Source organism: Conger conger, chromosome 6, assembly GCF_963514075.1.
Source record: "Conger conger chromosome 6, fConCon1.1, whole genome shotgun sequence".
Classification (NCBI taxonomy): Eukaryota; Metazoa; Chordata; class Actinopteri; order Anguilliformes; family Congridae; genus Conger; species Conger conger.
Genome location: NC_083765.1, coordinates 32,615,172 through 32,631,677, shown reverse-complemented (window position 1 = coordinate 32,631,677; position 16,506 = coordinate 32,615,172). Strand labels below are relative to the sequence as shown.

General features: G+C 42.6%; 1 protein-coding gene across 1 annotated transcript; it reads right to left on the bottom strand.

The window, feature by feature from the left end:
* Window positions 1-5,229: 5,229 nt before the first annotated feature.
* On the bottom strand, window positions 5,230-16,369 carry LOC133130596 (E3 ubiquitin-protein transferase MAEA-like). Its single transcript, XM_061245270.1, has 9 exons — window positions 16,188-16,369; window positions 13,647-13,829; window positions 12,642-12,845; window positions 10,881-11,003; window positions 10,294-10,370; window positions 9,285-9,393; window positions 8,711-8,844; window positions 7,723-7,918; window positions 5,230-6,505 (listed from the first exon to the last, which is right to left on the bottom strand). The coding sequence occupies exons 1-9, from the start codon at window positions 16,254-16,256 to the stop codon at window positions 6,410-6,412; spliced, it is 1,191 nt and encodes a 396-aa protein (XP_061101254.1). The 5' UTR covers window positions 16,257-16,369; the 3' UTR covers window positions 5,230-6,409.
* Between the last annotated feature and the right edge of the window lie 137 nt (window positions 16,370-16,506).

The following is a 16,506-nucleotide window of genomic DNA, read 5'->3' as shown; positions in this document are numbered from 1 at the left end:
AATGCAACTATCTATTTCAGAACTCCATCTACCTCTACAAATCCAATCAATTGGTCTTGGGCTTAACTGTAAAATATGTTTGTTTTTTTCCAAACCATTGAGTCTCTGAAAACAAATGGTGTAGCTCCCCATTTTGGCATTTCTGACACCCTCCTCCATCAGCAGCCATTGCAGGATCTCATCAAAGGGAGAGCACTAGCACTTGTGTCTGTTTGATCATTTAGATCAGGTCAGTACAGACAGAGCTTACAGTATCAGATGCATAGCTGTGTGAATACTGTGCCTCTTTGTCTCACTGTAGTGTTGCTTCATTCCTGCCAAAATAACAGCTTTTTGATGCAAAGATACTTTTGAGGGATCTGAAAAATTGGGGAAAATGTGAACATTTTTAAAGAGGAAAATGTGTGTGGATGCTTTTGAAGCATGTATTAATTACCTGGCAGAAGCTAATAAATACATACTTTATGGAGTTTCATGTGTAGCTCAACACAAGTGAAAATTGTTGAGTTTTCAACCAGAATGTTCAGGTAGCCTACACCTTCAGAATGTTCAGTTAGTGTGTTCTGCCATAAGGCTCAGTGAGTTTTATCAGAGCCTCTCATAATTGTCATTCTAAGCAGCTTGTTGTATATCTGTTTTCCAAACAAATCTGTTCGCATTTGATGGAATTGGATATGGATTGGATTTGTGCAAATCACAGTGGGAGTCATAGTTACTCTGCAGTGGAGCTAACACTATGTGCACCAGAGAATAATTTATTTTTTGCCCAAATGCACAAATCTCATATATACAACACATCACATGTACATCTATTTGTAAACAGCATCAGATATGAGTGGAAACAGGGCCAAAATGTTATGTGAAGGTTAGATAGTCAACATGAGAGTCCTGTTCTGTTGAATGTTCTGTTGTTCTGTTCTGATGGCGTGCTGTTCCAACATATTTATAATATGTGCAAAATGTGTTCAGTGAAAATCAGCCTTTGTATTATTAAAATAACACATATTTGTGTTTTGAAATTAAGAAAGGTCAAACATCTTTAAAGAGATGCAAAGTGTGGCAGTGGTTCATGTGTGAAGGATAATCATGGCATTCTTAATTGCAGCGGGTAACTATAAGACAAATAGGCAATGCTCATACAGGAGCAGTGAATCTTTTCACTTTAATATAGACTATCATGATTCATTTGTGTCAACTATGGTGATTCATTTACTGAGGCTTGACAAAAAAAGCTCACCACAGGTTACCCCTGGCATGTCAGAACAGACTCATCAATGAATCAAACACATTTCTTACTAATATGATGTTTATGCACCAAGAAAAAAATACTAGTATCCTTTATCTACTAAACATTGAGATGTTTTTGACTGTTTTAACTTGAAGCAAATGTGCATATTCATAAAACAAAATCACTTGAAAAAAGCCATATTAATTTATCCAGCAGCTTGATATTAAGCATTAAATGGGTAATCACCAAAGAAAAAAGAAAAAAATCCAACATGGGTACTACAGGTAGGCTGTATGGGCTATATCCACCAAAATTGGAAATCAAATTCATATCAGTGTCTTGCACCCACCAACTTTTGAGTGAAAGTCAAACACAGCTCTGATACCTTGAGGGATACACGCGTGCATGTAAATTGTAAGACCATTATTTTGTTCACAAGGTTAGGGTCAGGATTATCGCAAAAGTAATCAAAAAGATTCAGCGGGGACTAGATTATTCTCAAATCTGCCTTGACAGCGGAGGAAAACCATTCGTAGTGGGAGCTCGTAGTGCAGGTTACGTCACACGGCTGGCGACAGAATGTCTGAGTGAGGCAAAAGCAGGCTGCACGTGAATGTGAAATCTGGGAAAACAGTGCGAGTCTTAAAGCATGATGAGGAGGAACTGCACGAAAAGCGGCCACCGAAGCCCAGTCTAAATAAGAGAATAGTATTGAAAACACGCGCGGCCATGTGGTTGTTATTTTTTGTATTCGCCGTAGATTTACCTTCTAAAATGTTTCCTGCTGCTAATTGTATTAAACTCGGAATTTGACAAGTTGCCAGGTATAGCATTCATTACAGAAATGCAAGTAGGCTATAGAGATAAGATATATTATATTCAAATGAGATGTTTTAAATACTGAAACCATCCTTATTATATTTTTCCCTAGTCTGTTCCCCCCGAGGATTACTCATGCTCAACTATAAACCAATCCGATATATTTAATTGCATCATCTTACTGTGATCTCGTTATCCGTTTCAGACAATAAAAATCAAAGAAATGAATGATAAAATTGATCTGTTATATACTGTATAACTGTATTTTGTTTTGGTATAAAATAAGTGCCGTGTTTCTCCAGAACTGTAAATGATCGAGGCAAATGCAGAACATAAACATGTTCCAAAGTTTAAATTCGGAACCATAGGCCTATATTTATGCTCCAAACGGCGCTTCTTCAACAGGGCACAACCGCAAACTCCCAATTCATCACGTTTGCCTGATAGTCCCCTCCAGAAAGCAGCTGCGTTAATACTGTCCTATAGCAGCTGCTGTTTCACCTGTTTAGATCTGTTTATAATCTATGCCTATATTACATTATTCCAGCATGATAAATCGCCTACTTAGTTGCATAAGATGGTCAAGGGGAATATTATATTTTTCTCTATTGTTAAGTGTCTTTTATTTAAAGTAGACCTATATAAACTGGCGACGATGTAGGCCTATGCGTTCAAGCACACTTAAAGAAATACACTATGCTACATGAAATACTTTATTAAGGTCACCTATTGCTAAGAGCTACTGGAAGTAATATTAGATTCGACTGCATTCAGTGGATGGATAAAGCCGAAGGTTAATACTTAAGTTAAAAATAATGACGTCCTTACCATGATCAAAATGTATATGTATATGCCATGGAGCAAATTAGAGAAAGATAATTAGAATGAACTCAAGACAAGACCAATGGCAATTTATTTCACTCAGATTGACACAAATTGCATGTACGCTACTACACAAACACAAGAGGTTTTACTGTCTGATTTTTTGATATTCGAATTCGAGCAGTATATCCATCTCACTTGTCCTATGCCATAACTGTGTGTTAATAGTTTCTCAAAATGTGTGTACTGTACTTATTTTCAGACAAAATGTGCTCACCACTCTGCAGGACAGTGGGCGGTTTGCACAGGACAATTTTTCTCAATTTATAATAATTTAAATAAAAAAAAACTAGCCAATGGACTTTAGTGAACCTGGAGGAAAAATGTCCATGTGATTTTCAATCAAAATTTCAATCAACCCTACAGGTTATGGAGAACGTGATTTAACAGGGAAACATTATGTGTCGGCCTATCATTTTAACAATAGTCCTAAGAGCTTGTTCTCCAGAGCTGTTCCTGACCAAATGATGATGTCATGCCACAGCTGTGTGATGGGTTTTTTGTGCATGAGGAATGGGGGAGGGAGGTTTTAATGCAATATAGTTAGCCGTTTGTCAAATTTCCCCCCCACTCCCAGTTCCCCCCTGGAAGTCTTTGAGCTTCTAGTGCTATCTGCTTTCAACAGGCAGAGGATCTCCCCCCTGCCACCCCCTCAGAGTCTGAGGTCTAAAGCCATGACCCCCCCAAGGGAAATCCATCAATCAATGACAATTTGCCACAGCACTCAAGACACAACAACAGCCCTGATCCAGCCAGCTGCCGCTGACCTCTGATAACCCTCCGCAGAGGTCATTTTACGACCCAGCCGGATCTCATGTCTGCGGGGGTCACATTTCAGTCTGAAGTGCAAGCGAAAACCTATGAAACAAGCCAAACGCAAGTACCCTCTGTAGTAGCCTCAAGAAATTATTCCTGGTCATGGGTGGAACCAATACTGGGAGGAACTATTAACCTAATCTTGCTCTGCTTGTGTTTAATTCCTCAAATTGATGGTGTGCTTGTTTTATTCATAAATAATAGTATTATTTAGTTATTAATATTGTTAATAGGTCAGGAAATCATTTTCCAAATATTGGTTCAACTATGGTTTTCCTGATTTCTCCCTCAAAAAAAGGTCAAATGAATTTTACTTCACCTTTTAAATTCTTGTCACCCAGTCCTACATGCTGATGGTTTCAGAGCACAACAAATAAATCTGCATATGTAAGAAAGTATACTGGACTCCACCCCAAGATTGCTGTAAAATATCTACATTTCACAATTAATTTTCAGGTTCTACCACACAGACCTGTTAATTTCATCCCCTCTGTTCTGCATCACGATCATGTCTTCACTTTGTGTAGCTATTTGCATCCTATATAAATACTGCTTGGCTGAATTTATGAAGATCATGCCCTGGATTCAATCAACATTTTTTCCTCAACACTGACATAACATTACAGTACATGAAAATGTGCATGGTTTTCTTGAACAATTATTAAAGTTTAACAAACTGGCCAAACAGAGTTTATGAATGAAAAGTGTAATGCATCTACTTACTGGTAAGACAAAGTTAAGGACAAATGTGGACTGAATAGAGGTGTCTGTCATATTGTGCGTTTAATGCAGCATAAGGTTTACTAGAATGCAGCAAGGTGATTATGCATGTTATATTGCCATCTGTTGGTGGTCAATGGCAGAGTCCACAAAGCCAGTTCATCAAACCCTCGCCGGTTCTGCTCTCTACTGTAATTAAATATTATTAGACTTTCAGTGACACATGGAAAATATCAGACACATTTTGTTGAACCCACCTAGTTTCATTGTTCAGTTTCTAAATATACAGTATGTGTATGAATCTTTTCAGATGCAATTCCAGCTGAGCTCAAGGTTGTTAAAAAAAACAATGCCAGTGCCCCCACCTGAACTATAAACCTCCCAACAGCTCCATTTCCTCACAATAAGTTAGCAGTTACTAAAATTGTGATACAAGCATTTGGTTTCCTACAAAAACAAATGTCAAACAACTTTGCTTTGAAACACCCTCAATTCTTAAAGGAGTGGTCTCCTTTGGGTGTACTTTGAAGTTAAGATATAGCTTTGAGAAATGGTCATCTGAGGTAACCACAGGGTTTGTAGTGGTTTTTTTGTTTTTTTCTTTGCCTGCGAGAAGTGTTTTGTGCCTGCAAAGCAACATGTGCTATCTTTTTACTGTAAACACGGTCCACAATAGTCATAGTGATCATTTCTACAGTGCCAGATTAAGGCATTGCACTCAGTGCACACCAGCAAAGGTATCAATTATTGGAGAACACAGAAACTTCAAAGACAGATATTTTTTTATTATTAAATAAACAAAAAAACTGTTATAGGTCATTTTACACAAACAACCCTTCTCCTAGCTTGACAATATAAACATGCATAGGTAGTTTCTAAATATCCTACGGTTCAAACACCTCAACAAGCTTCTGCAATTGAGGAATAGGTAGCCTCCTGAGAGAGACAGAGAGAGGAAGAGAGGATAGGAAAAGAAAATAGGGAAGAGGGAAAGATGGGACAGAGGAGGAGAAAGGGGGAAGGAGTAAGAGTTAAAGAGAGGTATGGTGCGTGCAACAGCAGTGTCCAGCTTGAGGACTATTAATGAGTTCCAATTTATGGAACATTCTAGGGGAAGAAAAAAGAAAAAAAGAAAGAAAAAAAAAGAATCTCTGCTAATTTTAGTCCCTTTGTCTTGTGCTATATATACACGTCTTATAAAAAAACAGTGTTGTTGGTCAACACCAATGAGGTCACATTATACAGGGACCGACCTACTTCAAGATTAAAAAGGCAAAACTGTTCTGAAATGTTAAATCAGAGCCCTGTCACATATAGCACAATAATCATTGTGCTTCAGTGTCACCACTATATGCTATATGATTATGAACTAACGTTCAGTGTGTCAATCAAATCCCCCAAATTCCCTCTTGCTCCATGTTTCCATCCTCCAGGTTCTTTTGCCATTGCAGCAACTACAGTGGAAGTGGAAGTGGGGTAGTTGCACACAGAGGTAGGTGTAAGTGGGGTATAGCCCATTTTTAAAAACCAGACAAGGGGCTTTTGCAGTGAAAGATTATGAAAGAAGGCGGTTGGGGTAATCGCAGAGATGTGGATGAGGGTGGGGTGTTGCAGCAGTAGAATGGTGACGTTTGGCTTATTAGCAGACGGACAGGCGAGAGATTTGGGGCATTTGCAAAGGGAGAGGGGTAATGGTTGGAGTAACTACAAATAGGTAGGGTACGAGCAGTAGAATAAGTTTTGTGGTATTTCCAGAGGGACAGTGTGGAGGTGGGGTGCTTGCTGGGAGAGATGGGCAGAGGTGAACTAGGGTGGAGGCGGGTGTGGGTGTGTGTTGGGATTTGGTCACAGGGAACAACGGCATCAGTGTACAGCTCTTGGGGCCTTGGGGCAGCTGGCCATCGGACTCTGGGCCGGGCCGAACCTCCCCACACACCTCCGGTCTCACATGATGTAGACCTTCTCGGCCTGGGAGAAGCTGAACACCTCTTTGGTTCTGGGGCAGGTGATCTTGTCATCTTGGCGAATGGAGAGCAGAGACTGAGGGGGCAAACAGGCGGTGATTATGAAGACTACAACAGAGACCAGCAGCTGTTTCACAATCTACACACGCATCACACGACAATTTAAATCTTTTTTCTATAACTTTTCTGCTAAATTAGAAAAAAACTGTCAATGAGGCGAGTTTGACTCATTTCAAGATTTGAGTGAGAATTTTACTTGTCAAGCAAACAGTAAAATAAAACAACCTAATATTTTCTACTTGAGAAAAAGATCTTAAGTCTTATTACAAGACAAATACGCTAGTTAAGACAGCCATTTTCTGAAGTGCTTAAGCATTGAATATATGTAAAATGGCAAGAATGTTTCAGTGAATCAGTGAATGCAAACAGTGCCAAAATATCTTAAGTTAGAAGATGGATATAATTTTATAATAATATCTGTATTTAATGACAATCTCTTAACAGTCTGAAGGGAAGTGAGACTGTATAAATCATCTCTTTAAACTGACACTGGAATAAGTCTTGTTGCCCTGTTCCTGCAGGTCAGACGGACAGGACATACAGTGCAGTTCGTAAGAATTTGGACAGTGGTGCAATTTCTGCGCTTTTGACTCTATACTCCAGTATATTGCATTTGAAATGAAATATTAAAGTGCAAACTGTCACCTTTAATTTGAAAGCATTTACATCCATATTGAGTGATCTACGTTGGAATTATATCCCTTGTTATCCATAGTCCCCCTCCCCCATTTTAGAGGACCAAAGTTAATTGGACAATTAGCTTCTCAGCTTTTGGATTAGTCAGGTGTATACAATCACTACCTTATCACAGAGATAAGGTTTTATCTCGTTTTGATTCTAGGCTTTTGATTACCTTTGGAATCCGTTATTGGCAATTGTCAAAATGAAGATCAGAGTTGCCAATGTCTAAGAAGCCATTATGAGGCTGAGAAATAAGAAAAAAAGATGCAAAAAGGGATGAAGTCCTTCACTAATCACCTGATATGGATGTAAAACCCCCAAATTAAAGGGGAGTGTCTGCTCATTAAGGCCATTTTCATTGTTTGATTTCCAACGTGCTGGAGTATTGAGCCAAAAAGACTGCACTGAGAAAGAATTTGGGGGGGGGGGGGGGGGGGACTGAGTGTTTTACTTTTTTACAGAAAAAAGCAGGGGTCCCAGCAGGAATCTGTGTGGGACGCAGATTGCACACACAAGCACGTGGCACACATTGTGTCTTTTTGAATGACTCACATTGTACCCATACACGTAGCCATTGGGCAGCATCATGGGTGGGTTGTTCTCGTTCATCACCTCTCCCGAGATCTTGCACACCAGCCGGGAGTTGGCGCAGTGGGCCATGGGCAGGGGTTGGGCCAGCTTGTTCAGAGACTTGCTGCACACGGGACAATCTGCATTCTTGGAAGTGCCATCCTCCTTGTAGCATTGCCTGGAAACACTTAGGTTAAGGAGCATGGGCATAGGGCCTTGTCATGGGCCATGTTAAATTAAGCCAATTTCCTAAATTGCAAGGGGAGCACTCATTATTTTGAGAACACATTTGTCAATGTTCTGGCACAAAATACCAGTCAATAATTTTGGCAGTGAGCCTTAAGCACACACTAGAGAAACAGCAATAATAGAGATAATCATTTTTGACACTGTTCCATGACTTCATAGGCAGGTAATTCACACATTGGATAGTCACACACATTGACTGGTGAAACCCCCTTCAACCACATATGCAGTTGGGAACCGAAACTCCAGTGGACACACTTGGGGTTTGCTTTCTTTGCTTATGATTAGTGGCATTAGTAACATTCCATACAGGCTACAGCTCTCATTTGTGACAGAAACTACAAGATGTAATGGATACAGGTCCACTAGTCTCGGCGGGCATTGACTGTAGAGAAAAGGCAGACCCCTTTCTCCCCCTAACAAAGGCCTTTCACCTCACCCTCAAAGCACAAACAGAATGTTTTGTAAAATAAAAGGCAGATTAAGACTGAGGAGACGTGGGTGTGCACTCTTCAAGGGTTCTGAATTTCTGTTTGTTTACACTAGGACTCGAAACTGTACTGTCCTCTCAGGTCCACTTTTGCACGTGTTCTTGTGTTTGATTTGCACTTTGTTGTACGTCGCTCTGGATAAGAGTGTCTGCTAAATGCCACGTAATGTAATGTAATGTTGGCAGTTGTGAGGGTGAATAGCAGGGCGCGCACAGTGACCGCTCGAAGGATACGGTGTTTTTATAGCGGACAGTCCGGCCTGGAGTGTGATGGTGAAAACGGAGTTGTTTCCCAGCTGGTGCAGTCTGTAGTTGTCGTATCTAAACTGCTGGATCAGCATCTTCCACCGAGCAGGGTCCAGGAGGTCCTAGCAGAACAGAGACGTACCAGATCAACAGGCTGCTCTTCGCAGTTCACTCCTGTCCATTTCCTAAGTTCCATAATCAATGCAAGATGTTTCTAGAACTATTCCAGAGCATAATAGCCAAAAACAGGTGATTTAGAAGATAACAATCCTATTCCACACCCACTCAGGCTTTGTAAATATAGGCGTTTGATAATGTTTTAATGAAACAAAATAATTAAGGATAGTTTTGTAAGGATAGTACAACGTTGATTGCCATTTGTAACAAAATTTCCCATTTGCTACTACATGAATTTATGGTCTCTACCCTATTATGCTTCCACTGTTGTACAGTAGCTACAAGTACCTGCCATGGAACTGCAGATACAAAATAGCCAATAACTAATTGCATCATATTGTGTGACATACAGATGTGGAGAGTGTGAGTGAATAAACACGGTTACCTTGTAGGGGGAGATGTGAGTGTCTGAGGGGAAGGCCAACATCCCCATGGCCTGCCGCACCTCGTCCAGCTGCCCCCCCTCAGCTTGGCTAAAGTGCTTGCGTGCATGCCTACGATGTCAAGACATTAAATGGTAAATTGGCATTCATATAGCGCCTTTATCCAAAGCGCTGTACAATTGATGCTTCTCATTCACCCATTCATACACACACTCACACACCGACGGCGATTGGCTGCCATGCAAGGCGCCGACCAGCTCGTCAGGAGCATTTGGGGGTAAGGTCTTGCTCAGGGACACTTCAACACAGCCCGGACGGGGGATCGAACCGGCAACCCTCCGACTACCAGACGACTGCTCTTACTGCCTGAGCCATGTCGCCCCGGTTAATTAAAGCATTGGTTACATTAATGCATTAATTAATTAATTAATGGTTGCATTGATACATAAATAAGCAAGAATGTTACATAAATAAGCAACAAATGTCCGCCTGCGTTATGATTCTCTCCCCCCGTCATGAAATAGCTGAATTATTAGTGCTCCAACTGCCAATTTCAACAAAAATAGTCAAGCCACTATATTTAAAGCAAGTGCAAGTAAAGCTATTCTTATCTGCTTACAGAGATACGGTTGGACATTTGGAGGGGTCAGTGCTCAGCAAGCAGCTCAATTAATCATGTTCTCTCCCCAGACGTGTTTAAATGTGTCATCTCTTACCTGCGAAAGCTACTGAAATGAATGTGCTTTTCCTAAACCACTCAGGGAAATAGCTGTGACAGGTTTGTGAAAGCCAATTATGCCAGCGATTACCGTATCGCTCATCTGACAAATCCATCTCCTCCCAGATTCACTGCGACTGCCCAAAATATATGATTTCTACTTATCAGGCCGCCTTCATTACTATGCTGATAAACAGTGATTCTAATTAGCTTCCTTGGTGCATTGTTCCAGAGTGCTGATAGCCCCTCAGGGCTGTGCTGCCTGAGGAAGTAGGGAGGAGAGCGCCCCCTACCTGACGCCGTCCATGCGCTTGTTCTGCCGGATGAGCTCAATGAACTCCTGAATGCGCAGGCTGAACTCCAGGCAGCTCTGGAAGAAGAGGTACATATGTGACTAAACGCACACTGAAACACACACAGAACTGACAACAGGAGGCTCCACTCTCTCTCACTCTCTCTCTCTCTCTCTCTCTCACACACACACACACACACACACACACACACACACACACACACACACACACACACACACACACACACACACACACACACACACACACACACACACACACACACACACACACACACACACACACACACACACACACACACGTATAACCAGAACTACATGTATGCAATCGTCATTTACACATTTACATAAGTTCATAACATATCAGCCTCCTTGGTTATCTTGGACCTCCGGCCAAATGAAGTGTGGTATATTATCTATTATTATGTACATAATTCAGTCAGGTTACACTGACTGACCTATGACCCACAGAGTGTTGGAGGGCTGAGACAGCCCATAGGGTAGTGGACTAGAACAAGTGATCACTGAGCAACTGTCCCTGTCACTCATACATGGGGTTAGGCCCTATACCTTCATTTTGCGGAGGCGGGACTTGTTGTCATGGCACCAGGCAAGGCAAGTAGCAGTTTCCTGTCGCTCCAGAGACTCCTCCACCTCTTTGGCAGTGAGGAACATCTCAATGTTGACCAGATCCTGAGGAGCACAGGGCAGGCCAGGAGCAATGAGGGACCACACTTTACAGTAAGGTTAGTTGGTATTAATGCAGTTAACATGAATTAATGAAGTGCAAATGCAATAAGCATGAAATTAATTTTTAAGAAACGCATTCACTTTTTGGATTCCAATATGAATTGGCATTTACTAATGTAGTTGTTACCATGAATTAACAATGCAAAAAAACATTAGTACAGCTGCACAACTGAACTTTTCAGTAGCTAGTTAGCAACTCCATTAGTTAAAGCCAATTCTTGTAACCTTACTGAAAAGTGTTACAGTGGAAGCTAATGATGCCAACACTCATTACACTGTACTGAGGCATTTATCAGATGCTCTCATCTTAAACGGCTCACATTTGTTCATTTGTCTTAGTTTTAGAAACAATCAATTTATACAGCTGTATATTTACCGAAGCAATTGAGGTTAAGTACCTCACTCAAGGGTACAACAGCTGTGCCCCACCTGGGAACTGGAACCATAAACTATAATATATAAGCCCCGTTCCCTTAGCATTGCGCTACACTGCTGGCCATGCCACGCGGGTCACTACAAACAGAGCGCTACCAGTGTTAGCGGGAGACACGCATGAAATAAACTCTGTCTGTATCTCATATTCTTAGCAATGAGGTAATCTGTATGTTCTATTTTAGGAATGAGCCCTCTTTGGTGGACTGTATCTGTATACCCATCCCACTGAATGGAAATTTACAATCCCAGGTCACATCCCTAGAGCAATTTATTCTCCTTCTTTGGCTGCATGAACATTAAGCAGTCCTCTGTCCCTTGAGCTAGGTAATGGAGAGATAAAGGTAACCAATATACATTTGACACGCTCATTTACGCCGTGGCTTTAAAGGAAGAATATCAGAGGAATGAGCCTTTATGTTGATGTGCTGAAGCTCTGGAGCTGGGGCGTTCGTGGCAGGTACAAACAGGCTCAGACACGCCGCAGCGGAATCCCAGCCAGGGACAAAGGAGCTCTGATGATTGAGATGTTTTGCGTGCAATCGGGCATTCATTCTCCAGCATAGCTCCTCGCCCCTGATCCTTAAGGAACCTCACAGTAAAAAAACTAGAGAAAGGGTGTTTGTGCACCCAGTGTGTATGCGGGTTTTTTAACAGAGACTCTTTTTCAGTTAAGGCTGCTGAAAACTTGACGTCTTAATAGCTTTAGCCTTAACACAACGCTATGCTTATCTCTTCAGATAACACACTGATCCTGTATCAGGTGAGTGTCTCCTTGTACTTGAGCAAAGCGCTGAAGGGATGTTGCTGAGTGTTTGCTGAGCTGACATGATTTCCCATTTTATTCAACGTGTATTCAATCAGCTCAAAAATAATACTAAAGGAAACATTTGCCACACAGAACATCACAGAATTGTGAGGTGACAATTATGGTTCTGAATATCTAAGGTCTCCAGGACAGAGGTTGGTGGTTCAGCGCCAGTGTAGCCACAATAAGATCAACGCAGCTGTTGGGCCCTTGAGCAAGACCCTTAACCGCGCAATGCTCCAGGGGGGATTGGCCCCTGCTTAGTCTAATCTACTGTAAGCAGCCTTGGATAAAAGCGTGAGAACAGTGATAACAGTTTGGGAACAGGGTCATTCCCCCACCTCGATGCCGCTCTGCTGCGCCAGCTTGACGGCGGTGTTGTAGTATCCGCAGCGCAGCAGGTGCTCCACCATCATGCGGTCCATGCGCTTCCTCTTCCAGGCCCCGGCCGCCGCCGGCTGGTCGCTGCTGTGCTCCTTCAGGTGCTCAATGCGCCGCTTGCACAGCTTGGCACTCTCGTCCTCCGCCTGGATCGACTCCACCGCCTGAACAAAACAGCCACGGGGAACTCTGCTGTGAGGCCCTCAGAGCGCCCACGGGGAACTCTGCTGTGAGGCCCTCAGAGCGTCCACGGGGAACTCTGCTGTGAGGCCCTCAGAGCGCCCACGGGGAACTTTGCTGTGAGGCCCTCAGAGCGCCCACGGGGAACTCTGCTGTGAGGCCCTCAGAGCGCCCACGGGGAACTTTGCTGTGAGGCCCTCAGAGCGCCCACGGGGAACTCTGCTGTGAGGCCCTCAGAGCGCCCACGGGGAACTCTGCTGTGAGGCCCTCAGAGCGCCCACGGGGACCTCGGCTGTGAGGCCCTCAGAGAACACTCACAGGTGCGTATGCCCACATGGAACATTCCAGCAATGCCCCCACCCACGTGGAACACTCCTGCAATGCCCCCGCCCAAATGGAACACTCCTGCAATGCCCCCACCCAAATGGAACACTCCTGCCATGCCCCCACCCAAATGGAACACTCCTGCAATGCCCCCACCCAAATGGAACACTCCTGCAATGCCCCCAACCACATGGAACACTCCTGTAATGTTCAGCCAACTGGGACTACTGTGGGCAGGACGTACCCACAGCACACCCAAAGCAAGCACCTACACACAGGGAACACGCATTAGAAAACACACAGGAAGCACACATATGAGAAAACACACACGGGCAACACTCCTGCACACAAATGACATGAAAGACGCTCACATACGCAACGACCTTGAAGGCAGGTCAAAGAAAGCAGGAAGCAGCGTGGTTCCTGTGAAGTTCACGTTTAGAGTCCTCTTTCCAGCTCACCTTCCTCTTGAGAGCGCTGAGCTTCTCCACCACACCGTCCAGCAGAGACACCACTGAGTCCATCACCGGGAAGCTGCTCAAGGTCTTTTCCAGCTCCGCCACGGCCATGGTCACATGACTGGTCTCGCGGTCGATGTTCTTCTGCGCAGCCCGGAAGCGCTTGTTCAGCGTCTCATAGGGTACCTGTGCACATGGGCATTTTCTATAATGTGGAATACACCTCAGACTACCCAATCTGCTTAAATTTAAATGCATCAAAAACACATTCCAGTAGTGCTATTCACACTGACTTTTCCATCAGAACAAGGTCCGTTTAATCCTGCTTAAAGCAGGCATTAAAAGCCCTTGTAAACACAGCCTAGCTGTTTAAACAGTGCCATCTCAGAGTGTATACGTGCATTAGCGCCCGAAAAGGCTACAAATGCTCAGCACTAAATTCCTATCATGCTTAGTGGCATTACAGTAATCATACAATAGGAAGAAAGAAACATAAATATTCAACCTGAGTTGACATGGAGACAATTTTTCAGTTCACAGTTCAACCCAAGTAGAATGTGACAAATATTGCATAGTAATCTTTAAGATGATCAAATCTCATCTTTTCCCAAATATGGCATTGCTAAAGTGTGCACAACAGAAGCATTCAGCCACATATGCACACGATTCTAACACTCCTCCAGTATGCAGAGTAACCCCAAAAGGCCCTATCCCTCTCAGACCAACACCACAGTTGACCTGTCCAGTCAGTCTGCCAGATAAGTCCATGACATCAATGCCCACTCACTCTAACTGAACTGCACACATTTTGCAGCAGGAGCCAAAATATTGAACGGGTTCAATGTTGATTCGTCCACTCTCAGCTGTGTTCGCTCTTTATGTGGCCTGGAGTGGACCGCCTTCCCTCTTATCAAGCAGCTGTAGCACAATCAACTTCAAAAAGGCTCAGTGTGGTGGCTGGTAAAACCAATATCATCGACGATTTCAAAAACATGGGAGCAGTGCGCACTGAGCCCTTAACATGGCTATCAGGTCCACCGGGTCTGACAACATATGGAATTTGGCCGTTTAACTGCTCTGCAAGCTAATTCCTGTGATTGTACCGCGATCGTTCGTTTTCGTGGACACAGCGCATTAAACTTTAAACCCACAACAAAGCATAAATGTCCGGTCGGTGATCCAAAGCAGTGTCTATCCAACGAAATTGCACATCGAATAATTAGTTCCACAAACGGGTACATAAAGATGCTTTAACAGTGCACACCACACCAATCTGTTCACAATAAATAGGGTAAACGTGCAACAGTGAACACAGAGTTTATATGCACTTACAGCGTTAGCATTAGCTACACAATTAGTCCAGGATACCACATCAAATGTGGTTGCTCGTAAGCAAGCTAGACGGCGTGACTGTCAGCTTGACAAACGCGACCATTTTTAAGACTGCACTGGCTGCATTCGCAAAGGTCTATAAAGTTATTGTTGTTAGCTACCAAAACGTAGTTTTTAAGATGCGTATTTAGTACAAAGATTTAGGTGCGGAGTAAAACGACCAGGGGTCTTCTTGACTGTTAAATAGCTCAAAACATTAGCTGGCTGCTAATACATTACACTGCACTGAGCAAGACATGAAACACCGCCATTGCATCGTGTTGTAGTTAGGCTAGGGAGGTATATTAGAAACGGTAACGTTAATTATAATTGACAAAGCCCATCGGAGTTAAAATAGTTAGCTAACATAACGTTAGCTAATCGTCGAATTAGATATGCATCCAGGTCAGTTTGTTAAATCAAAAGTAGAACGAATATGTTAGCTCATATACTAGAGATAGCTAACGTTAGCTATCACGACGTTAACCCACTGATAAATTCTTATTTTTTTTATTCGTATAAATATTCGTATAAACTCATTGTAGCTCACATTACACGAGACATGCACTCGTCGTCATCTCGCTAGCTAACGTTAACGTTACCTCTAAAAGATAACATCAATCGACAGCTCTCCGACGCAAGACGAAGGGCTGGGTGGCAATACTGTAAAATAGGACAATGTCGGTAGTAGCATATTTCTCGATGTGAGCTATTAATGAATGAACTTGTACTTACTTAAGTTAAAACATTTTTAATCAAGCACGAAAATAGGGTGACCAGCGTCGAGCAAGTGACATTTGCTCGACAACCAATCAACCAGAAAAATGCCAATGCATGTTTAAAACATGCTAACTGTTATAATACAGTCAATTGTTATAATTAGTATATAGCTAGCAATATAACCTTGCTAGATTGACGTCCTAAAACTACTCGGTAAATTATCGTGAGCTGGCTAGTAATTCTGATCAAAACAATTCTGGCGATCTAGCCAAGTTAGCCGATTCGCTCTAGCTAGCTAGCTAACGTGTTTTCCACACAAGACAGCAACCATTTTTCTAAAATTAAGCTCACAATAAACGGTTTCATCCTTATTCTGATACCTATGCGGTTTAATTATAGTTTCATGACCAAATTAAGTTCGTTAAAAATGTTTAAAAAAACCCAGAAACACACCTTTAAAGTAGGATATTCTTGGACTTTCAGAGCCATGGAGAGTTGAGCAGCTGATTCCTGCACCGCCATCTTCCTTTGGGGAAAAATGCTTCAAAGGGCGACAACTAGCGAGAGACACTAGAGCAAAGATACTTGATTGGCACCAGAAAATGATACGCAACATAGAACCACACAGAACCACACAGTGAGCAAGGGCGAGGCATCTGGCTTTGAGAATCTGTCGCCGTGTCCGAAACAGCTTAGAAACAAGTAAGCCGTTTCGGCCTGTGTTTCAGATACAAAACATTGCAATGCATCACGGGTAGCGGTCCTTATTATT

What these genes read in the sequence shown, in the direction of transcription:
- LOC133130596 (XM_061245270.1), bottom strand. Translation starts at nt 16,256, where the DNA reads ATGGCGGTGCAGGAATCAGCTGCTCAACTCTCCATGGCTCTGAAAGTC. An exon ending in CTCACATCTCCCCCTACAAG is followed by an intron (nt 8,845 to 9,284) that starts GTAACCGTGTTT and finishes CTGTTCTGCTAG; the next exon opens with GACCTCCTGGACCCTGCTCG. An exon ending in CTGTCCGCTATAAAAACACC is followed by an intron (nt 7,919 to 8,710) that starts GTATCCTTCGAG and finishes AAGTGTTTCCAG; the next exon opens with GCAATGCTACAAGGAGGATG.